Source organism: Neltuma alba, unplaced genomic scaffold, assembly GCF_004799145.2.
Source record: "Neltuma alba isolate B1F8T4 unplaced genomic scaffold, ASM479914v2 tig00012173_pilon, whole genome shotgun sequence".
Taxonomy (NCBI): Eukaryota; Viridiplantae; Streptophyta; class Magnoliopsida; order Fabales; family Fabaceae; genus Neltuma; species Neltuma alba.
Genome location: NW_021636718.1, coordinates 27,557 through 51,043, shown reverse-complemented (window position 1 = coordinate 51,043; position 23,487 = coordinate 27,557). Strand labels below are relative to the sequence as shown.

At 34.2% G+C, this 23,487-nt stretch overlaps 4 protein-coding genes and 1 pseudogene across 6 annotated transcripts; all 5 read right to left on the bottom strand.

Moving 5' to 3' along the window:
- On the bottom strand, nt 1–1,453 carry LOC114724175 (uncharacterized). The gene is made up of 3 exons (XM_028910483.1): nt 1,384–1,453; nt 721–1,233; nt 1–555 (listed from the first exon to the last, which is right to left on the bottom strand). Exons 1-3 carry the CDS (start codon nt 1,451–1,453, stop codon nt 26–28), a joined length of 1,113 nt encoding a protein of 370 aa, XP_028766316.1. The 3' UTR covers nt 1–25.
- A 3,813-nt stretch (nt 1,454–5,266) lies between these two features.
- LOC114724177 (uncharacterized) lies at nt 5,267–6,407 on the bottom strand (annotated as a pseudogene).
- A 3,233-nt stretch (nt 6,408–9,640) lies between these two features.
- Nucleotides 9,641–11,148, bottom strand: LOC114724178 (uncharacterized). The gene is made up of 3 exons (XM_028910484.1): nt 11,079–11,148; nt 10,447–10,959; nt 9,641–10,270 (listed from the first exon to the last, which is right to left on the bottom strand). Exons 1-3 carry the CDS (start codon nt 11,146–11,148, stop codon nt 9,741–9,743), a joined length of 1,113 nt encoding a protein of 370 aa, XP_028766317.1. The 3' UTR covers nt 9,641–9,740.
- Nucleotides 11,149–17,336: 6,188 nt separating this feature from the next.
- Nucleotides 17,337–17,973, bottom strand: LOC114724174 (uncharacterized). Its single transcript, XM_028910482.1, has one exon. It carries the CDS (start codon nt 17,928–17,930, stop codon nt 17,565–17,567), a length of 366 nt encoding a protein of 121 aa, XP_028766315.1. The 5' UTR covers nt 17,931–17,973; the 3' UTR covers nt 17,337–17,564.
- A 1,569-nt stretch (nt 17,974–19,542) lies between these two features.
- LOC114724173 ((6-4)DNA photolyase) lies at nt 19,543–23,445 on the bottom strand. 3 transcript variants are annotated; one of them, XM_028910479.1, is made up of 15 exons: nt 23,061–23,443; nt 22,848–22,919; nt 22,613–22,693; nt 22,228–22,398; nt 22,090–22,161; nt 21,868–21,954; nt 21,630–21,728; nt 21,465–21,548; nt 21,250–21,336; nt 21,079–21,150; nt 20,886–20,999; nt 20,484–20,571; nt 20,296–20,391; nt 19,886–20,066; nt 19,543–19,613 (listed from the first exon to the last, which is right to left on the bottom strand). In XM_028910479.1, the coding sequence occupies exons 1-15, from the start codon at nt 23,418–23,420 to the stop codon at nt 19,574–19,576; spliced, it is 1,704 nt and encodes a 567-aa protein (XP_028766312.1). In that variant the 5' UTR covers nt 23,421–23,443; the 3' UTR covers nt 19,543–19,573. The 3 variants fall into 3 exon arrangements, with proteins under 3 accessions (XP_028766312.1, XP_028766313.1, XP_028766314.1); XM_028910480.1 differs by lacking the exon at nt 19,543–19,613 and having other exon boundaries at nt 19,712–20,066; nt 23,061–23,442; XM_028910481.1 differs by lacking the exons at nt 19,543–19,613; nt 19,886–20,066 and having other exon boundaries at nt 20,303–20,391; nt 20,886–20,980; nt 23,061–23,445.
- Between the last annotated feature and the right edge of the window lie 42 nt (nt 23,446–23,487).

Here is a 23,487-nt window from a genome sequence, read left to right as displayed (position 1 = left end):
AGCTTAAAATTCACAGTGAATCCAATCAAGGGTGTCTAAGATAACGAACACTCAGCAATTTGACATCATCAAGAACAGGTCCACAGAGTGTGCCATCGGTCTTCATGCTGTAAAACGTGCTAAAGAAGGTGATGCGAGTGCGAGACGATACAGCCTTGAATCGAAGCTTCCCTGTTATGAACCCTCCTTTGCCCTTAGATACATAAGAAACCTTCACAGTTTCTTTGCCTGCAAATGCCTCCACAGTCATGGAACCTTCACAAGCGTTATTTGCATCTCCCACAGCAAATGACAGATCATAAGTCTTTCCAATTTGAGTTCTGACAATTTGTGCAATGGCACCCTCTCTGCCTGCAACAAGTTCAATGGCTCTTTTGCCTTTAGGCACGAAGAAATGATCAGAGTCTATGTACTTCACAGACTTGAGAGACTCTATCATCCATCCCGGTAATGGACTGTGAGCATCCTCAATGTTGGGAGGAAGCAGAACCCCACCATCCGTCTTTGGCAACACATATGGTCCTTCTTCAAAGTCTCCATTTTTCAGCATATTTACTGAAACATACAATGAAAAACAAGCAATTCAGTTAACCATCGTTTGCTAGATATAAATCAATGCATTAGTAGAGGCTTAAAACTCTCTATCCCAAATTTGAGCTATGGATGTCCATATGAGAGAGTTTAGCTGTTTAATTAAACTTCATCAGACTCAGAATTTACCATTTGTTCTTCTAGGTGGGTACAAGGACTTGATGGCAACGGAGTCAATGATGGGTCCACAGGCAGGATGTTCTTCCAAACCAGGATTATGGATCACAATCTCCACTTCTGGGTAATCTGCTCTGAACCCACAAGCGTAAGAATCCCATCCCTTGCTGCTATAAACTGTCTGGATGGGAAACACGCCCCAATCATTCTTGTCATTTGTGGGAGTCACAGACACATTGATCTTCTCGTCTTGTGCACATGTCCGACCTGCACTGAACGTTATGGAGTAGTACATTCCCTTCACAAGCTTCAACTTCTGTTTAATGGAAGCTTCATTCCCTAGCCTCACAGCCGTGGCTCCCTCAGGCACAAGAAGCATCATGTCGCCTTGTTTCTGTCCTGCTTTTATGTATTCAACGAACCCAGAAATTGTCCATTTGGGTATGGCGTTGCTTGCTATAACTTCTGTTCCCTTCATTTGTGATGGTTCAGGGCCGAGCTCAAAGTTGCCATTGGGAAGCAAACCTGAAAAGTTCAACCATGTAATATAATAAAATAGTGAGCACTCCTCACTGGGGTAATTTATCAAACACATTGGAATCCTGAGTTCTTCACTAATCACAAATATATATATATATATATGTATATTGATTCAGAAAGGTTATTAGTAATTACCATCACGTAAAGAAAAAGTGGCATGGCATGTTGCTAAAAATAGCAGCAACACAAGTTCAAGCTTCTGCATTGTGAAGAAAGAATTGAACAGAGAATGAAAGGTCCACACAGAGAGAGGAGAAGGAGAAAGAGAAGGAGGTGTTGTAGAGATCAATGGATGAGGGTGACGATGGTTTATATTTACGCTGGTTTATGAAAATACCACTGAGATTGAGATGAAACTATGAGAATGCCACTGGAAAGATCCTAAACTTTTATGTATAACATGGAACTCTGGCAAGGGATTCTTTTAGAAAAGGTGGCGTTGTGTGGAAGAGACGATGTTAATATAATAATAATGCTGATCCCAAACAGATCACAGCCAATTGTATCACCAATGAACAGTGCCAAATGTTGTTTCTTGTATTCAAATTAAATGGAAACGGATCAGGATCTTTCTGAGAAGGTTGGGATGGGTCCAACTTTGTTGGGTCAAAATGACAACACCACCCTTCCCTACATTGAATTTGAAGAGTATAATAATCAGATAACAACTTCAAATCCCTGTAATTTAATGAATTATGGGATGAGAAGCAGCCAAATCTCATAATTGGGACATAAAAAAATGTGTCCATAAGATTTTTTTTTAATAACCCACGTGTAATTCTGAGATTCAGATCAAGTGTGTCTTCCTTCTGCCTACCAAATAGCAGCTAATATGTAATTTTATATATATGCTGATGATATTTTAGTATTAACTAACTATAAACTAAAAATCATGTTGTTGCATGGAAAGACATATTTATGAAAAAAATTATATAGTAAAACCCACTATTTTTGACATAAAATATACTCCCTCCGTTCCTTATTATAAGAGACAAATAACCAAATTACGTTGATAAAAAAAAACAGTTAAAATTAGTTGAGAACAATTAATATGTAAAAAGTATAATATTTTTTCCAACAATGCCCTCATTAATAAGGAGAGAGAGTATGAAAGAGAACAATTAAATTATTAAAAGAAAGAGAAGTGGGAGGGAGAGAGAGTATGAGTTGGAGACAAAATAAATAGGGGTAAAATAGGAAATCAATACAAAAAAAATAGAGACAACTTTTAAGGGTCTCTTATATATGGGAACATACCATAAGCATCAAATGTCTCTTATAATAAGGAATGAAGGGAGTATAATTTTATCATCATCATCATCATCATTGTTATTATGCCACAGAACAATATTCACGCCAAATATCTGAAATTATATTACTATATTCAAAAGCCAAACACATCATATCAATTTCATATTCAATTTATAGATTAACACATTACATAGAATGATGGGGCACAATGATATTAACAAAATAATACTCCCTTCGGTCTTGAATATAAGTCCTATTTTGTAGTATAAATAGACCTATTTTATAGTGTAATTTACACTACAAAATGGGTCTTATATTTAGGACCCGAGGAGTATAATTTCATTAATTGTAAGATTGTTAGGAAGCAACTAGAAACACAATCACATGTGGTGTTTGCTTTTATATATATATATATATATATATATATATATATGTGGCCTTAGATTCAAGCAGTGAGTTTGAATGTAATATTTCAATATTAATTAATTAGCCAAATTTCATTTTATTTTTTAATTTCTATTTTAGTTAATTTGAAAAATCTTGGTGTTTTTGTATGGGAGAATTACTACGAAGTCTTAAGTAAAAAATCATAATACTAAAAAGTTTTAGTGACAACAAAACAATCAGTAATAATAAGTTTTAAGGTAATAAATGATAATTGCTTACTTGTTACTAGGACTTACTGATAATTATTTTTTTCTCTTGAAATCTCATTATAATTTTCTTTTTATTGTAGGTGTTGATGTGGACCAAGTTTGCGTTGCCTATTGCTGTATGTTAACGTAAAGTCCTCCTTTGGCAGGGATGGAACCATAGAAGGTCCTCTCAAGAAATGCCAGACATTTTTCTAATTAATTATATTAATTAATTAAGAATGTAAATCACAATTAAAATAAAAATAAACATAAATTATGTGAACCAATTTATCCCTCATTATGTTTCGGAAGATTTTTCAGCGAATATATTTATTTATGTTGTAAAAATTACTAAACAAATAAGTTGACATAAATATGTTACAAAAATTTTAAAATATGACTAAAAAGTTCTAAAAGATATTGCGTAAAAGTGATTTTTTTCATGTCTAATTTTTTTATAATATTTATGTTTAAGAAAAAGGTATTTTAGTTCAAAACATATTATTTAAGGGTCATCAATTCATGGTTGAATGTTGAAGTAGCTTTTGAAGATGAAAATAGAGTTTATAACGAAGGTAAAATAGAGGAGAGGTGAGTGTGTAGTTATTCTATACACATTAACACAATTATAAATACAATATACTTCAACACAAATATTTGTGATGTCTTTAACGTATGTGAAAATATATAAGCCATTGGATAAGTAGCAATAGTTGTAGACAAACGATCCAGCTACCAATTATATGTTGTTCCATTATACTCTTTTGATCTTATTTATAAGTCACTTTCAATATGTTTTATACAAATCAATAAAAATTTTAAACTTCATTAATGCTCATTTAAAATTTAAGAACCTTTTAACTTTATCCCTATTTAGTATACAATATATACCTCATAAGAACAAAGTAACAAAATAATGAATAAAGGATAAAGTTGTATATTTATATAAAAAATTTCTCTCTCTATCCTATAAATAGGACCAAAAATTTTCTTTTCTCTGCTCTATAAACAGGTCTGGAGAGTATATGAAAACTAGAGCCTGCCTCAAGATTAAACCCTAAAGAACAGAGGCAGTTAGTTTGATAAATTAAACCACCATTCTCTCTGGAGTACATCCTGCCAAGGGACGTACTCCAACAACCATGCCACCTCTGAGTTGAAAAAAGGAATAGGTTTTGTTTTAGATGAAACTTTATTGATTTCTCTATGGGTGGTATTCTATATATTTTCTGATTTTTATGTTTTGTATTTAGGCTGTGTTAGAATGTTTCTTTTTCTGTTCTTTTTTCCTTCACAGGAAATTATTACTTTTGATAATTAATAAAACGAACTCTTTTTGCTAACCAAAAAAAATCACTAGTTACTTTTTTTAACAGAACCCCGCACATATGTATACTGTTGTAGTTTATGGGTGCATGTCAAAAGGAAGAGTTTCATATTGCTCAAAGTGAGGGAGTCCATATAATATATATATATATATGTGTGTGTGTGTGTAATATATATGTGTGTGTGTGTGTAATCTTAGGCTAATAAATGAATCAAAAGAATGAGTAAACTCATGTCCATGACGATCAAGAGAATGAGTTGCTCAAAGTGATGGATACTGTTGTAGTTCGGTTTGACAAATGGCCGTTCTGCAAACTGTAAACTAAACATACTCCAACAAAACCATTCAGCTGGTTTCAGACTGGTAGACTGAAATTAAAAAACGAAATTTCAAGGGATTATCTATACATCAAATGGGTTCAAACATATGCCTCCGCACTCAGGGGTTGATGACAACCAATATGTGTACGTAGGATATTTATGATTGAATAAACGAATCAACTTTTGGAGTTACACATGGCTTCCAGATTCGAATTTAAAGATGCCTAAGATAACGAACACTCAGCAATTTGACATCATCTAGAACAGGTCCACAAAGCGAGCCATCAGTCTTCATACTGTAAAATGTGCTCAAGAATGTGATGCGAGTGCGAGACGATACAGCCTTGAATCGAAGCTTCCCCCTTGTGAATCCTCCTTTTCCCTTTGAAACATAAGAAACCTTCACAGTTTCTTTGCCTGCAAATGCCTCCACAGTCATGGAACCTTCACAAGCGTTATTTGCATCACCCACAGCAAATGACAGGTCATAAGTCTTGCCAGTTTGAGTTCTCACAATTTGTGCAATGGCACTCTCTCTGCCTGCAACAAGTTCAACGGCTCTTTTGCCTTTAGGCACAAAGAAATGATCAGAGTCTATGTACTTCACAGACTTGAGAGACTCTATAATCCATCCTGGTAAGGGGCTGTGAGCATCCTCCATGATGGGTGGAAGCAGAACCCCACCATCAGTCTTTGGCAACACATATGGTCCTTCCTCAAAGTCTTCATTTTTCAGCAGATTCACTGAAACGCACAATGCAAGACAAGAAATTCAGTTAACTATCGTTTATTAATTCAAAACAGATGTGTTTAATTAAACTCTGTAGCCCAAATTTGAGCTATGGATGTCCATATGAGAGTTTAGTTGTTTAATTAAACTTCATCGGACTCAAGAATTTACCATTTGTTCTTCTAGGAGGGTACAAGGCCTTGATGGCAACAGAGTCAATGATGGGTCCACAGGCAGGATGTTCTTCCAAACCAGGATTATGGATCACAATCTCCACTTCTGGGTAATCTGCTCTGAACCCACAAGCATAAGAATCCCATCCCTTGCTGCTATAAACTGTCTGGATGGGAAACACGCCCCAATCATTCTTTTCATTTGTGGGAGTCACAGACACATTGATCTTCTCGTCTTGTGCACAAGTACGACCTGCGATGAACGTTATGGAGTAGTACATTCCCTTCACAAGCTGCAACTTCTGTTTAATGGAAGCTTCATTCCCTAGCCTCACAGCCGTGGCTCCCTCAGGCACAAGAAGCATCATGTCGCCTTGTTTCTGTCCTGCTTTTATGTATTCAACGAACCCAGAAATTGTCCATTTGGGTATGGCGTTGCGCGCTATGACTTCTGTTCCCTTCATTTGTGATGGTTCAGGACCAAGCTCAAAGTCGCCATTGGGAAGCAAACCTGAAAAATTCAACCATGTAATAACACAAAATAGTGAGTACTCTTCAATGGGGTAATTTATCAAACACATTGGAATCTTGAGTTCTTCATGGGCCACAAATATATCTAAATACAATATTGATTCAGAGACGTTATTAATTACCATCACGTAAAGAAAAAGTGGCGTGGCATGTTGCTACAAATAGCAGCAATACTAATTGAAGCTTCTGCATTGTGAAGAAAGAATTGAACAGAGAATGAAAATTAAAGGTTCACACGGCAGAGAGAAGGTGTTGTGGAGATGAATGGATGAGGGTGACAATGGTTTATATTTGAGTTGCTTTATGAAAATGCCACTGAGATTGAGATGAAACTATGAGAATGCCACTGGAAAGATCCTAAACTCTTATGTGTAACATGGAAGTCTGGCAATTGATTCTCTAGAAAAGGTGGCGTTTTGTGGAAGAGATGTTAATAGTATAATCCCAAACAGATCATCACAGCCAAGTATGTCACCAATAGACAATGCCAAACGTTGTTTCTTGTGTTCAAATTTTTGTGTTACAATACTGATTAAATGACTGTATCAAGATCTTTCTGAGAAGGTTGGGACGGGTCCAACTTTGTTGGGTCAAAATGACAAGACCACCCCTCCCTACATTGAATTTGATGAATATAATAATAAGATAACAAATTCAAATCCCTATAGTTTAGTGAATTATGGGGTGAGAAGCAGCCAAATCTTATAATTGGGCCATAAATAATGTGTTCGTGGGATTATTTCTCAAATAAGCCATGTGTATTCTGGGATTAGGATTGAGTGTGTCTTCCTTCTGCCTACCAAATAGCCGCTAATTTTTGATTTCATATTTATTATTTTATGCTGATGATATTTTTGGCATTAATTAATTAATAAACTAAAAATCATGTTGCTACATGGAAAGGCATATTTGTGACAAAATTATATAGTAAAACCCACTACCTTTGACAATAAATGTTTTATTATTATTATTATGCCAAAAAAACAATATACTTAACACCCAAATACATGCCAAATAACTTAAACTGTACTATATTCACAGGCGAAACACATCAAATCAATTTCACGTTAAGTTTGTAGGTTATATATATTGATATAATGGTATTGGTATCAACACAGTATATTGAATGATGAGGCGCAATATTGGCAATATAATTTCATTTTTGTAAGATTATTAGGAAGCAATCAGAAACACGATCACATGTGGGGTTTGCGTGTGTATGTGCCTCTTAGATTCAAACAGTGCGTTTGAATGGATGATCAATTACATACAATTACTATTTCGGTTTTAATTAATAAGCAAAATTACATTTCATTTTTTTTCTTTTTTAGTATTGGTCTCGTTCATAATGTAAGAGTTAATTAACTAGTTTAGGAAGATTGAAAAGAAAAAACTAAATAATTACTTAATCCTAACAAATGGAGAGATAGGTCTTTATAATAAGGTAAAATATAGGGAGGGAAGGCAAGTGTATTTTATTCCATGCACACAAGGTTAATACAATTTTTTGTCCTTAAAATTTGAGTCTATTTTGGTTTTAACCTCTCAAATTTCAAACACATGGTTTTAGTCATTAAAATTTAACCTATCTTAAAACGCTAGTCCTTGGAGGTGTAATGATATTAAAATATGTTGAATTGTTATAAACAACACTAAATAGTGATACGGACTCAACAAATAGCACCTAGTTGGATCTTATATAGATAATGGAAAAAAAAATCCTCAAAACGTAGCATAGAGAATGATTATAAAAAAGGGAATTGATGCATTGGTTTAGAAGTTGTTCACTGCGTTATATTTTAAAAACTCATCCTTTTTGTATAATTCTGTTATACGTTTTGAGGACCTAATCTTGTTTTCCCTTGCGATCTATATAAGATTCAATTAGGTGCCCTCTAGTGAGTTTGGATCACACTTCCAATGCCATTTATGGCACTTTAGTAGATTTTAATATTGCTACATCTTTAAGAACTAACATTTTTGGACGGATTAAATTTTCAGAGCTAAAACCATAGGTTTGAAATTTCAAAGACTAAAATCAAAATAGATCAAAATTCCAAATACTATTTTCATCCATGTAATACAAATATATCTGTTATGTCTTTAGTGGATGTAAAATTGCATTACCTTCTATCCCCAATAGAAAAGTTAGATAACTAATCTTTTGATTTTAAGAAAATTACAAGTTAGTTATTTGTAATCAATAGGTAATATCTTTCCTAAAATATCTTTAATAATCATAAGTATTCAAACTATTCTTTAATAGAAACCTCTTAATATGTACAATAATCATAGGGACTATTTTGAGAAGAAAATTATAAACTTGAGAAACATAATGAGTTGAAATGTTATATTTATATTTAGTATCGAGATCCTTTTGTCTGGCTCTCTGCAGGTAGTATATGCTATTGAATGAGTAGCAGTTTTAGACTCACGAACTAGCTAGCAACTTTAATTTACGTGCTCCCAGCAATTATATGTAGTTGTACTAACGGAACTAGAGGCTGCCTCAGACCATGAAGAACAAAGTCAAGCCTCAGTTTACTCTCCCTTCAAGCCATAACTAAAACTATTATGTGCGTACTGTTTTTAACGAGAACCAGATAATATACATCAGCATTCTTATATAACTTGCTAGTAAACGTTCCCTACAAGATCATCGTTCAGAATTCTGCAGAACAGCAATTGCAGAGACCTCATTGTTTTCAGACACTTCTTATCCCCATTAAACCAGAGTTTCTATGTGCATGTTTGGATTCTACTTTTGTGAGTCAAAAGGACATTCAGAAAATGGACTCATCCCAACTAATGCTTGGCTACTTGTCAGGGTCTGTTTATGTATACACATGGTGAAAAGCTAGTTTTGTAAATGCAAGTCAGGTAAATAAAATTAGTTTCAGTTCTACAAATGTCCGTTTTGCAAACTATTAACTGTAACTTGCATTTTGAGTTCTAATGTTTAGCCTTTACTTCCTGTTGTAGTAGAGTAGTGTCTTAGCTTTCCTTTCTTACAATATATATATATATATATATATATATAGACTCTAACAAAGCCGTTCCACTTGTCTCAGATTGGTAGGCTCGCCATATTGATTCTCCTAGTCTGTTAATAACTGTTCACGTAGATGCTCCATATTGAAGCTTCAGAGAGATCCAAACCAATGATATCACATGCCCAAGTACCGGATATGATGCATTGTCTCTTGGACCATGTGTCACATAATTGACAATAAGAGTTAAACGATGCATGAAGAAATATATTTTTGTTCCTTTTTACTAACTCCATTATTTTAATGAAACCGACAGTGGTATTTTAAGGGCAAAAAAATTCAAGGGATTATCTGTACACCAAATGGGTTAAAACATGTGCCTCTAACACGGGCTGATGACAACTAATATGTAGGAGATTTATAATTGAATAAACGAATCAACTTTTGAAGTTACAAATGGCTTACAAATTTGAATTTGGTGATGTGATGGATCTGTCTTCGCAATGCACAAACTCGTAATTTACAATCAAACCAATCAAGGATGCTTAAAATAACGAACACCAACTAATCTAGCATCATCTAAAACAGGTCCACAGAGGGAGCCATCAGTCTTCATGCTGTAAAACGTGCTAAAGAAGGTAATGCGAGTGCGAGAGGACACTGCCTTGAATCGAAGCTTCCCTCTTGTGAACCCTCCTTTGCCTTTAGAAGCATAAGAAACCTTCACAGTTTCTTTGCCTGCAAATGCCTCCACAGACATGGAACCTTCACAAGAGTTGTTTGCATCACCCACAGCAAATGACAGATCATAAGTCTTGCCACTTTGAGTTCTGACAGTTTGTGAAATGGCGCTCTCTCTGCCTGCAACAAGTTCAATGGCTCTTTTGCCCTTGGGCACAGAGAAGTGATCAGAGTCAATGTACTTCACAGCTTTGAGAGACTCTATCATCCATCCTGGTAATGGACTGTGAGCATCCTCGATGTTAGGTGGAAGCAGAACCCCACCATCTGTCTTTGGGAACACATATGGTCCTTCCTCAAAGTTTCCATTTTTCAGCAAATTATCTGAAACATACAATGCAACATAAGTAATCCAATTAACCAGAGTCTATATGAGAGTTCAGTTGTTTCAAATACATCAGATTAAAAAGTTACTGATAAGTTCTTCAAACGTCTGTTATCAAATTGTTTTAATGCAAAGAAGTAAGCATGATGGTTGAGTTTTTGGTGAGAGAATTCACCTTTTGTTCTTCTAGAGGGGTACAAGGCCTTGATGGCAACAGAGTCAATGATGGGTCCACAAGCAGGATCTTCCTCCAAACCAGGATTATGGATCACAATCTCCGCTTCTGGATAATCTGCTCTGAACCCACATGAATAAGCATCCCAGCCCTTGCTGCTATAAACTGTCTGGATGGGAAACACACCCCAGTCGCTCTTCTCACTTGTGGGTATCACTGTCACATTGATCTTCTCCTCTTGTGCACATGTCCGACCTGCACTAAAAGTTATGGCATAGAACATTCCCTTCACAAGCTTCACTTTCTGCTTGATGGAAGCTTCATTCCCAAGCCTAACCGCAGTATATCCCTCAGGCACAAGGAGAAGCATGTCGCCTTGTTTCTGGCCTGCTTTTATGTATTCAACGAACCCAGAAATGGACCATTTGGGTATGGCATTGCGAGCTATGACTTCTGTGCCCTTCATTTGTGATGGTTCAGGGCCAAGCTCAAAATCACCATTGGGAAGTAAACCTGAAAAATTTTAGATCATACAACATAAATGAATGAGTATTCTTCCTTGGGGTAATTTGTCAAACACATAGGAATCTTTTGATCACAGCTATACGTAATATGGATATAGAGGTTATTACCATCTCGGATTGAAAAAGTGGTGTGGCAGATAGCTAGGAATAGCAGCAATAGAAATTCAAGCTTCTGCATTCTGAAGCACAAATTGAACAGAGAAGGAAGTTCCACTGAGTTTGAGAGAGAGAGGAAGTGTTGTGATGATCAATGAGCGAGGGTGAGAATGGTTTATATTTGGGTTGGTTGATGAAAGTGCCACTGAGATTGAGATGAAACTATGAGAATGCCACTGGAAGGATCCTAAATAGTTAAGTAACATGGAAGTATGGCAAATTGATTCCCGGGAAGAGGTGTCGTTGGGTGGAAGAGATGTTAATACTCGTATAATAACAAAACAACGCCAAACAGATCTCCGCGAATAGCGAAATTCACATGATGAACGACCAGTGCGAAATGCTGTCTCCTACACATGGCTTCCATTTGATGATGATTCATAGAAGGATCTTTCTAAGAAGGCTGGCACGGGTCCCACTTTGTTGGATCAAATTATCTAAATGACAACACTACCCGTCGCTGCACATTGAATTTGAGGAATACTACTACATAGTACAGAAATTAACAGCTCCTTAACTTATTTTGATGGACTAAATAAGCTAAATAAATTATTTAATTTCAATTAATGTAACATAATCTGTCTAAAATATCTCTTTGTAATATTAGACCATACTCCCCCCGGCCTTTATTATAAGCTTCCAATAACTAATTTGTGGATAACGGACAATTAGTTAAAATTAGTTAAAAACAATAAATAGGTTAGAAATATACTTTTATTTCTAAATATGTCCTTATAATAAATGAGAAAAAATATGAAAGAGAATGTGTAGAAAAATGTGATAAGAGATATTATAGCCACGAGAGAAAATAAATAATTAAGGGTAAAATTAGAAAAAAAAACGTATTAAATGTTAAGATAAACAACAAATTGAAGCTTATAAATAGGATCGAAGGGAGTACTTTCTTTGGTCATTTTCATCATATACAAGTAACCGATGGAAGTTGATTAAAATACGTTAAAGACAATAAATTGGTGAAAAAAAATGCAGCCTGCTTTTATAAAGCACTCTTACTTATAGAGGGGATGAGTGAGAAAATAAATAATAAAAGACATATAATTAATTGAGGATAAAAATTAAAAAAAATGTATTAAATATTTAGCCATTTTCAAAGTACAACTTATAGAAAAGATCGGAGGTTTTAAAAAAAGACTGCCTATGATTCAAAATAAAAGCTAACCTTTATTGGAAGGGTTTAGTTTTTTTTATGAGATAACATTTATTTTCGTCTAAGTATTTAATGAATTTTTCCTAATGTTACCTTATATATTCTCTTTTCTTTTTTATTTATTTATTGCATCTTTTATTTATTCTCTTAATCAGTAAGAGCATATTTGAAAAAAAAATGCATACCTTACATATAAATTGATAAAGTTTAACTTATATTTTAAATAAGGAGGAGTAATAAATATAAAAAATAAAATAGATTAAAATATTATATTTAGAACTAAAATTAATTTCCCAACTAACTTATAGTATAATATTCTTCCGGTTCTTAATATAAGACATATTTAACTAATTTGATTAGATTAAAGAAGTTAGGTAAATTAGTTAATTATAAGAAATATGACATGTTTTTCTTAAAACATTGTAATCATCTTCCTCAATATCCCCTCTCCCTCTTCTACTTAATTATAGTTAAGAGAGTATATATAAAGGTAATTTAGAAAAAATTAATAAATATGAGAAATAGATCTTATATTGAAGAATAAAATTAACTCAATAATTAGGTCCTATATTAAATACTGAATAACTCAATAATTAGGTCCTATATTAAATATCGAAAGAGTAATAAGTTAATGAACCCAAATCCGAATAGTTTAATGAAGTATGTGGGATGATAAGAAACCAAACCTCATAATTGGGACATTAAAAAATGTGTCCATAAAATTCTTTCTCAAATAACCCAGATGTAACGGGGTCTCGATAGTGTGTGTCTTCCTTCTGTCTGCTGTATAGCGGCGAATTTATAATTTTATATCTATTTTTTTGTGCTACTGATATCTTTGCTAATAATTATGAACTATAAATTTACGTTCTGTCTTGCATGAAAAAACACATTTGTGACAAAATCATTTAGTGAGACTCACTTATTCCAAAATTATTTGAAAAGAGTGCATTATATCTTCATGTACACTGTATAATTACTTTAACTAATTCATCAATATTAAAAAAATGGTGGTTAATTCATTAAATTTGTTCTAAATTGAAATTTTTTTTTCAACTTTACCCATATTAAACGAGGTTCTGAAGGAAATTAAAAAAAAATACAATGAGTTACATTTAAATATTAATTATAGAAATAAAATTGACAAATAAATATTAATTATTCTCCAAGTAACTTGTATTTTTTACTAAAGTTTTTATGAGTAACTTGTATTGCGGAGTGAGAGGGAGTGGTATTTATCTTTTAATAAGGATAGTTTCAAAAAATATTAAAATTTTCTTACATATTTAATGAGCAAAATTGTATTTAACTATCTTCTGTAATCCGTACCTATGTAAGTAAACGGTATGGATGTTATGGACCAGTGAAGTATAGGTGTAATTTACTAATTTTGATGGATGTAAATATGTAATTTCACAAGTATGAAGAACGTAACATTGAATGAGCCACAATATGACCCATATAATTTCATTTTTACGAGATTATTTGGAAGCAATCACGAACACACAATTACATGTGCTGCTTTGGTGATTGAGCATGTGACTTTAGATTCAAGCAAATGAGTCTGAATGAATGGTCATTTACTCATTTATCATACATTTATTATTTTCTTTTTATATTTAATTATTTAAGGATTTGTCCATACGTGGACCAAGTTAGAGTTAGCCTGAAAGGTCTTATCTTCTCGGGAATTGCCATACGTTTGTTGGTTTTCATGAACGCTTTTTAATGAATAAATAAAAAATTGTATTTAATTAGTACGAGGGAAGGGGAGGGAAGAATTTAAGCATATAAAGAGCTAGATAAGATACCATAGATACAAGTAAGGCAAATATGAAAGGTATGCAACCAACAGGACAAGTTGAGTCAAGGGTCAACCTATAACCTACCCGTTTATTTGTAAATGGGCATGAGCTAGTTCATACACGTTTAGAACCCGTACTAAACCGGTTAGACTAATTCATGTGGGTTTAAATGAATTTTAGGTAGCCTGTTTAACCAAATCAAATTTAAAAGAAAGAAGCAAGAGATAGAGATAGATGGAAAAGCCGATGAAGTTTTTCATCTCTTGAGGTTGGATTGGAAACTTAAGTTCTGAAGTCTAATGAGGTTTAAGCACGTATGCGTATGCAAAGAAATGGGAACGGGTAGCTCAAGGGTATGCTCATGACACATCCTGTATAAATGTCAAATCAATCTGTTTATTCATATTTTTAAACGGCGAGTTTAAATATGATCGGTTGAGGGCAAGCACACCAAATTATGGGTTATTTACTCCCCAAAATTTTGAGGCTATGATTTCATGCATCATTTTATCTTTATACTTGCTATTAAGTACTACTCTATTTGATATGAGATTGCTTTGGCATTGGATCGCTTTCCCTTCTTTCTGTTCTAGAGATGGAGATCCCGCTCCTCCGAGTGATCTATCTAGATTTCGGAATAGAAATGGGCAAAGAAGATCAGTCAAGCTAAGGGGCAAAGCGGTCCAATTCAATGTGTTTCTTACCTCCATTATTGCTATGCATTAAGAAGTTAGTATGTGGGAACAAGTGTTTCAGCAAGAGGTTAATGAAACTGCTAATATAACTGAATTCATTTTTTTTTAGCTGAACCTAATTTTTTTGGGTTTCGCATCAATATCTTCTTATTAGAAACAATTTTGTTCGAGAAATTATTAGACACTAAATGTGACCAAAATTGATTTTTTTTTTTTAATTATCCAAAGTATCCTTCTACCCGAACGATAAGAAACTAATCTCTCGGGGTACTGTCAGACGCTGCAACAGGGATCCCTCCCAACAGTATTTTTTCATACACACCGTTTCAAAAATCAAACTTAGGACATAATATTTAAGGTGTCCAAATCCTTTCTATTTGGACCAACACTTATTGGTTGACCAAAACTGATATTGCAACTTGCAAGGGTTAACTAGTTGTCAAATGGGCTGGATTACAACATGGGCCCCTCCAATTCCTTGAGTTGATGACGACCAATTTGCTCCGTTGATCCATCAAGACTCGAGGATCTATTATGGTTGGGCTTGTTTGGGTGCTCCCAAAACCATGATTTGGGAGGCAAAACCATGATTTGGATAAGATGTCACCCAAACAACATCAATTTTGAAAAAATAATCCAAAACTATGGTTTGGGTCAAAACCATGATTTAAGCAAAAACCATGGTTACAAGAACAGTGAATCTATTATGCTTCTGTCTCAAAGTGAAGAGTATAATTGTGCCTGTCAGAGTAAATCTCAACAATAATATGATTTTAACATCTCTCAATTATTTTTTATAAACATATTTAATCTTATATCGTATAAATATATATACAAACATTAATTATTTATTAATTATATTATCTTATGGATTATTAATTATATTGGTAAAAAATATATTATTAATAATTTTATTCCTTCAAATTAAAATATATCATAAAATCTATTTTTTATGTAATTATCATATTAATTTATGTCTTTTTTAGTAATTTGTATATATAAAAAGTGTTTCTGATAACAACTATCCAAACACTCTCACTTCTCAAAATCACTTTTTCACAAAATCTATTCTTTCTAAGAACTATTCTTCAAACCATAGTTTAGTTTCATCCAAACACCCCTTTTACTTTGGGTGCGTATGAAAAATGAAAAATTGACCCTATATCTTTTTTTTTTCCTGTTTTAACATTCAATTGACCCTATACCAAAACAAAAAACAAAAATGAATTTTTTTAAGTGAAAACTGAATACTAATAATATTAAGAAACGTATTACAGAAAAGCAAAGAAAGTGGAATTATCTTTTATCACTTACAATTAATTTGTCTATACATAGAATTTATTGAGACATTCCAAGTTATTAAGACCTCTTGTGGTGAGAAGATTAATTGCTTCTAAGCAATAATTGAAGACCCCCCACATTTTTCAACCCGTTAAAGAAGCATAGCTGCCCAACTTATCCGCTTGGCCAATTCTCATGTTCATCTTTAACAACACCTCCACAAGTGATTGTATAGCTTTGTAGAAAGAGAAGAGAGATTTGAAATAGATATGCACAAAATATAGTTTTAAAACATGATTAAATTTTTTTCCCAAAAAGGTTAAAAAAAAATAAAAAAAAATTTGACCGATTCGCTGGTTTTGCTAGGCATATATGTTTGATGTGGTTGTGTTAATGAGGAGAGGAATGAGGTGATGTTCAACAAATGAAGCTTACCCGAAAAGAGAGATCTCATCTACTTCAACAAACTGGTTTTTAAAAAGTTTTATGGAAGGTTAAAAGTTAGGACAGGGAGCAGGTGAGTATATTATAGGAGTATTTAACGTTTTGGCTTGGTTTTGATTCAAATTGAAGCAAACCACTTGATTTGTGAAATTGTGCATTACAATTCACAATTGAGGGGGAAAAAAACTGCGGCTCTATTTTGATTTGGGTTAACAAGCAATTTGGTAAGTTTTTTTATTAGTTTGATTCATGCTGAAGATTATTTCAGACAGATTAAATAAATTAATTATTTATTAAAAACATATATCAATTTTTTTAAAAAAAATCTTCTTAAATCATTCATACTACAATTACAGGAGTATTTTAGGAAAAAATAATAATAAAAATATGAGACAAAATGAATTAAAACTACGTGAGACCAAAACCACTTTCCAGTTTTTATATATTAAGAATGAGAGGTGGTATAGTTTTTGTACAAAAATTATTGACAATAACCACTAAGTATTAAATCTGTACCTATTGGCTACTTGTTATTATTGTTGCAGTAAAATTAAAATTAATAAAGTTTAAAACTTTTTGTTTTACCAGCAAGTTTAAAACTTATATCTATGTAAAATAAAATTAATTATAAAATGAATATCACAGTATCCCTCCACACCACCAAATTTGCATCTAGTTTCATACTTTCATCCCACCTGAAACAGAAAATCCAACCAGTTACGTTCATTTAAACATCCTCCATCATCTTTACTAAACCTTAGACCACCAGAAATTACCGAGAATTGAAAAAAATTGATAATTAACAGCAACACAAAGATTCATATTCATAGGCATAATATGATCCATACAACAGTAGCACCAGTGTCCCAAATCAAACACACAAGATCCCATTGTCTTCACATAACACAAATCAATTTGTTCCTTTTCTTTTTTTTTAATTTTACCATATTTCATATCGACAGATGGGAAATGGAATCGGAGCCAAGTCCGATCTACATACTAGCGGCATCGGACTTACATAACGGACCACCAGCGACGGCGGGCCTTATTTCTCGAACCGTTTTGAAACGTCGGAGGCGAGCCTGGATGCAATCGATGAGTGGTACATAATATCGTGGAACGTCGTCGTTTCCAGAGTCTTCATCCGGAGTTGTTTGGCCTTCTCCTCGGTAAAGCATCCAGGAGTGAACTTGGATCTGGGTCGGACGGGTTCGTTATCAGCCTCCGGAGCTTCAACGGCCTTCGATGAAGAAGAAGAAATGGCGGTACGATCGATGTAGTCTGGTTCCGTCGACATTCCGAACAACGGAGCCCACCAGTTCAAAGAAACCTGTTTCCGGTTGTTCGGCTCGGGTTTGATCGAGGATCGGACGATCGAGGGTCGGAAAACGGTGAGAGAAGCAGTCGCCATTGAAGAGAGATGAAGCCTGAGGGTTGTTTCAGACAGGGGACCGAACGTTGCGAGAAAGGAAATAAAGCGTAGGGAGTGGGTGGGGAGGAGGAGGGATCAGGTGTGGCGGGGTTATTGAACGACAATGCACTTAATGTCTCAAATGGGTTGGAGTGAGGGCTGTGATGGTATTTGATGGGAAATGAAGGGTAATTTAGGAATAAAAAGTACAAATGGCAATGTGATGAAGAAAGGGTATTGTGGGTGGTGGAGCACGTGAACTGCAAAGTGGATAAGGCTGACTGGGCGAGAACGTGGACGGGTAGGCTGCTGGAGCGTGTTTGGGTTGCGCTTTTTGGGATCTTTATGTGCACTTTTCTAAGGATGTTGACAAATACGGAAATTTCGGTGACCCGCTTGGTAGATGTGAAACGGTGAAGAAATCTTTTCGGGATGATATTTTGTTGCTGCTTCTTTTTCACTCTTCCGTCAAATACGTAAAAATTTTCAATAAGAGTTACTTTAGCTAGTAATTAAGTAAAAATCAGCTACAAAATCGTGAGTTCGAATCCCGTTATCAATATAAGAATTTTGTTAGTGGGTAATCTATAAATATTTCTGTTGGACCAAAAAAAAATCTATAAATATTTCTGTAAGTGTTTTTTGAACCTGAAAATATGTCCTGGTTTTGAAAAGCCCCTAAAACCCAACTAACCTAAACTTTACTGTACAAAAAAAAAACTAAAATATATTTGATTATCATAATCAATCATGTTTCTCTTAAATTTTAGGGAGAATCATGTTTAAATCCACTTGAAATATTGAAATTCAAAATCACAGCTTCCCTTTGAATAAATTTCTAATTAGACTAAGAGGCCTAATTAAATACTTATTACTATTGTTAAAAGACCAAAATACCCCTCTATAATTAAAATATGAGCTGATACTTATATATTTTTCTCCCTTACAAATTTTTTTCGTAAAATATGAAAATAATAAATTATAATATTGTCCTCAATCTAAAATTTGTAAAAATACTTACTGTCTGAACAAGTTTTCCACTCTTAAAATATACGCGTGTTCTATTTAAAAAAATGTACAAGTTTAATTAAAAAAAATTATATATGTGTGGATTATGATTTATGAAGTAGACAGAGAATCAATACTAAAACTAAACAGAAATTAAAACCATCCAAAATTAAAGTATATCAATGACTATGCTGTTATATTGATAATGGTGCTGAATTAATTAATTATTAATATCAATCAAGGACTATGTTGTAATTCATTATCATTTACTAAAAATTTACTATTTTCAAATTTTGAAAAATCTGGAAAAAATATTTTAATAAAAGAATTTGTGAGGAAGAAAAATATAAAGATAACAACTCATATTATAATTACAAAGGGGAAATTTAGACTTTTAACAATAGTTATAAATCTCAATCAGGCCTTTTGGCCTATTAAGAATTTCTTCAAAGTGTAGGCCTAATTTTAAATTTTAGTATTTCAATTGGATTTAAAGGAGATTCTCCCTAAATTTAAATTCCTGTTTGGTATTTATTTCGTCAAAAAAAATTATACAAGAGCTATTTAATTAATTTAAATAGACTAAAAAAAATCAAATAAATTAGTTGATTATGACAAACCTGGCGTGATTCCTTTCAAATACCCCATATAGCATTATAGTATACTCCTCCAGTTCTAAATATAAGACCCTTATACACACTAATATAAGGGTCTTATATTTAGGATCGGAGGAGTATATCAATTATAAGTTAAATGAATTAGTTTCAGAAAACTGATAAATATAAGAAACAAAATAAATTAAAATATTATATATAATACAAAGTTCAATTCCCAGCTAACTCATATATATTAGAAAAGCGAGGTATACTAGTTAAACTGTTAAAGTTACAGGTGAAATTACATCACAAGTTTTTAACCAAAAACCCAGCAAGTTTTTTTTTACTCACCCAATCAGCTTCTGTCTATATCTTTTATGTTTAGTCTCTTGCTCTTGTGTTCCTTCATCTAGTTTCCTCCTCAAGTTTTTCAGATCTTCTTCGCTCATCGAATCATTCAATTCCTTGTTCAACGCATATGCCTCAGCCATTCTTCTTCGGCACTCTTTGCTAGCAGAATCATGAGATACAACTGAAACAGAACAAACAGAGCCTAAGCCAGGAATAGGATAATAATATGGACATCCATAGAATCTACTCATGAATAAAAAGCAAGTTCATAAGACTCAAAAAGACAAAGTTCTTATAAAAGGAATTGAATATTCCTCTAGCAGATTATCACAACACGACAGAATCTAGATGAATTTTTTGTACGAAAAACCATATGGGGAAGATAGAAACATATTAGCGACAGAACGGACCGGGCATTGGATAGTCTTTGCCTAAAACGCAATTTGCTTTCTTCTGAACGCTTAGAGGAGCAGTCCATGGTTCATAGATGTATTCCTTGGGCATATCTGGTCAGTGGTCATAAATATTCATTTTTAGGACTTACCAAGAGGAAATTGACTGGATGATAGAACATGGAGTTGAAGGAACCCTAACGTACCTTTTAAGACAGGGAGAAAATGCCTGATGTAGTCTCCTTTAGGGTCGTAGTTCTTACCAAATGAGATTGGGGAGTAAATACGATTATACTGACCATGATTACACATAATATGTGTGAAAAGTGTCAGAGGAAAATCCAAACCAAACCGAAATGAAAACAGTATTAAAATGATTCACAACGTGATTAAACGGTTTGGGAAAAAAAAAAAAAAACACATTTGTGTGTTACGTACATTAAAAATTAAGAAGCTTAGGGTTACAGTTTAGGTTATCACACAACTAAGATGTCAAGCATCAGGATCCATGTAGACCTTAAGTTACACATTCCAAAAGGATCATATTTGTATGTTTGTGGAGTAGGCTGTCACTGAATTTTGAACTAGTGATGCGTAACATCTGGTACCTGATAAAAGAAGGATGAACATGAGAGCCAAAGCCAGTTTCCATTATTAATTGCCCAATCTGAATCAATAAGAAGCCTCTCAAAGACATCACGCCCTTTTTGCCAGTGAACAAACTGTCAGAATAAAACAAACAAAATTGTTTAAGACATTAGAATAAAGAAAATGTGGCAAGTTTAGAGTAACATCGTATACCAGGTCACCACGAGTAAGAAAACATGCAACAGAATGTCGTGCCAGATGGTGCATCCAACCCCATTGACGTAGCTACAACAGCAAACAACAGATTTATATTCACAGGCTGAGTAATACAGCTTCAAAGTATCAAGTCATTGCCCACTTGAAGAAGGATGTCAAAACTCTCACCTGAACCATGATGGCATCAATCCAAGGAAATCCTGTCCTAGCCTCCCTCCAAGCTTCCAGAAGTTTGTCATCATCCTTCCAAGGTATCTGACATTTGACAATGTATTCCAAAGTATTTGTCTCCCTTTTTGTTGTTGTATTTTCCTCATAAATCAAAGTCAAGTATTGGCCAAACGCCGATAAAACAGTAGACAATAGTGATCAATTGTTCTTACCTGCTTGCATATTCTATTGCCTTTCATCTTATCAAAATTTGGAGTCCCAAATGCCACAGTGTAGAAAAAGTCTCGCCATAACAACTACATATGAGAAAAAATTTGCAGTAGCTTGAGCTTCCCGACAGTAGAACTGAAAAATATTCACATATGAGATGGACTGACCTGTCCTAGAAGAGAAACAGGTGGTGACGTATGCTTTGGCATAGTTTTATATACATCTTGAATCTGCTGGTAGAAATATCTGGAGGATAAACAACCAAACTGCCAAAGAGTGAACAATGAGAAAAACAGAAAAGGGAAAAAAAATATGGGAAAGAGCATAAGGTTCCGTTTTGATTTATAATTCATACATGCAAAAGGGACATGTTACACAATTAAATTGCTACTGAGCCTGACTCACTTTCAAATAAGGTGATAGAACAGTTGTTTCTGGTCTAAGAAAAGCAGATGGATTACCCTTGGGTTTCTCAAAGTTGGCCACGAACTCCTGCAGGAAGAAAAAAGAATATTTGAAACTATCACATGCTATCCATTGAAAAATCTGCAATGACAGGATCTTTCATCACTAGTTACATGCACTTAGTCTTAGGATGAGAATATTTGATTGAATGATAAGAACTACCTTTCTTCTCATGCATTCTGTCAGCCTCTTCAATGCTTCTGATTCACCGCCCTTGAAAGGAGAGGATTCTTCCTGCACGCAACTTCTCTTCGTAAGAACTCATAAATAATTTAATATCAAAACATTATATCTGCTCACCTGCTTAACATTTCTGTATCCGAGTTCTCCGATTGTTGGAACTTCAGAAATCTCACAACTTCCAAGATCTCCAACAGGAGGAAGTGAGGAAACCGTAGTTGAGAGGGGGCATGATGGTTGTCCGGCAATCTTCACAAACGATTGATAACTAAGGGGTGGCTTCCCTCCATTCTTTTGTGGCATTGGCAAAACCAAATGGACAGAATTAATCACAAATAGTATCATTACATTATTTTAGTAAAGGATCACCTAGGACTAGGAATTCTATCGATTGTTAGGACGAGAACAACAACTATCCATATGAATTTTTGAAAAAAAATAGAACGACAGAAAGAGAACAACATCCAATTGCAGATAAATTGTTCACTTTAAACTTCTGTCTGACCTTCTGTATAATATCCGCTGGATTGAAGAGCGTGTGACTCACAGGAGAGAAAACCTCAATCCCAGACGCCACTGCATAATTCTGTCAAAGCCAACAATAAACGTCTAATAAGTAAAAACTATATCTAACTCTAATCCTTAAAACTAACTACTGCGATTCACCAGCATTCTCCGACTACTATTGGCAAACAAACCTTGCTCATTTGAAAATATTTAAAGGCCTCCAGCAGAGTTACCTTAACTTTAGTATCTAAAGCCTGATAATATGGATCAGTGTCATACTCAAAGCAAAGTTTTCTGATGTTCCACTGCATCATTGGAAAGAAGAAACAGAAATAACCAGTTAAAATAACCGAGCCGTATATGATAAAAAGAATCGTCGAATAACTAAGTCGTATAATGAACAGAGAAATTAGAATTCATAGTGAGAGAGGAATCAACGATTATACCTTCTTCAAGCAATGAATCAAAACTTTTCCTGGTTCACCCTTAAGAATCAGCAGTCGCGATCCCAGCTTCTTAAGGTTCAAATCAAGGTCCACAAGGCTTTCAAGCAGGAACTTAATCCGGTTGAGACCGGCACGAGTAGAACCGGGGGAAAATGCATTGGAGTCGGGTTCCATGTAATGCGGGTCGATAACGAAGACAGGGTAAAGACGATCCGAACCTTGGCGGGCGAAATCCAGGGCCGGGTTGTCATGGATCCTAAGACCCTTTCGGAACCACATTAGAGAAGCCGACCCGGACGCCATAAAAGTGTTGGTAAGCTGAGGAGCGAAGCAGACAGAAACAGGAAGAGACAAACACATAAGGTAGTTTAGTTTGTTTCGCGCCTTTGGAAGGAAATGTTCTCGGAAAGAAAGAAATAAATGGGGA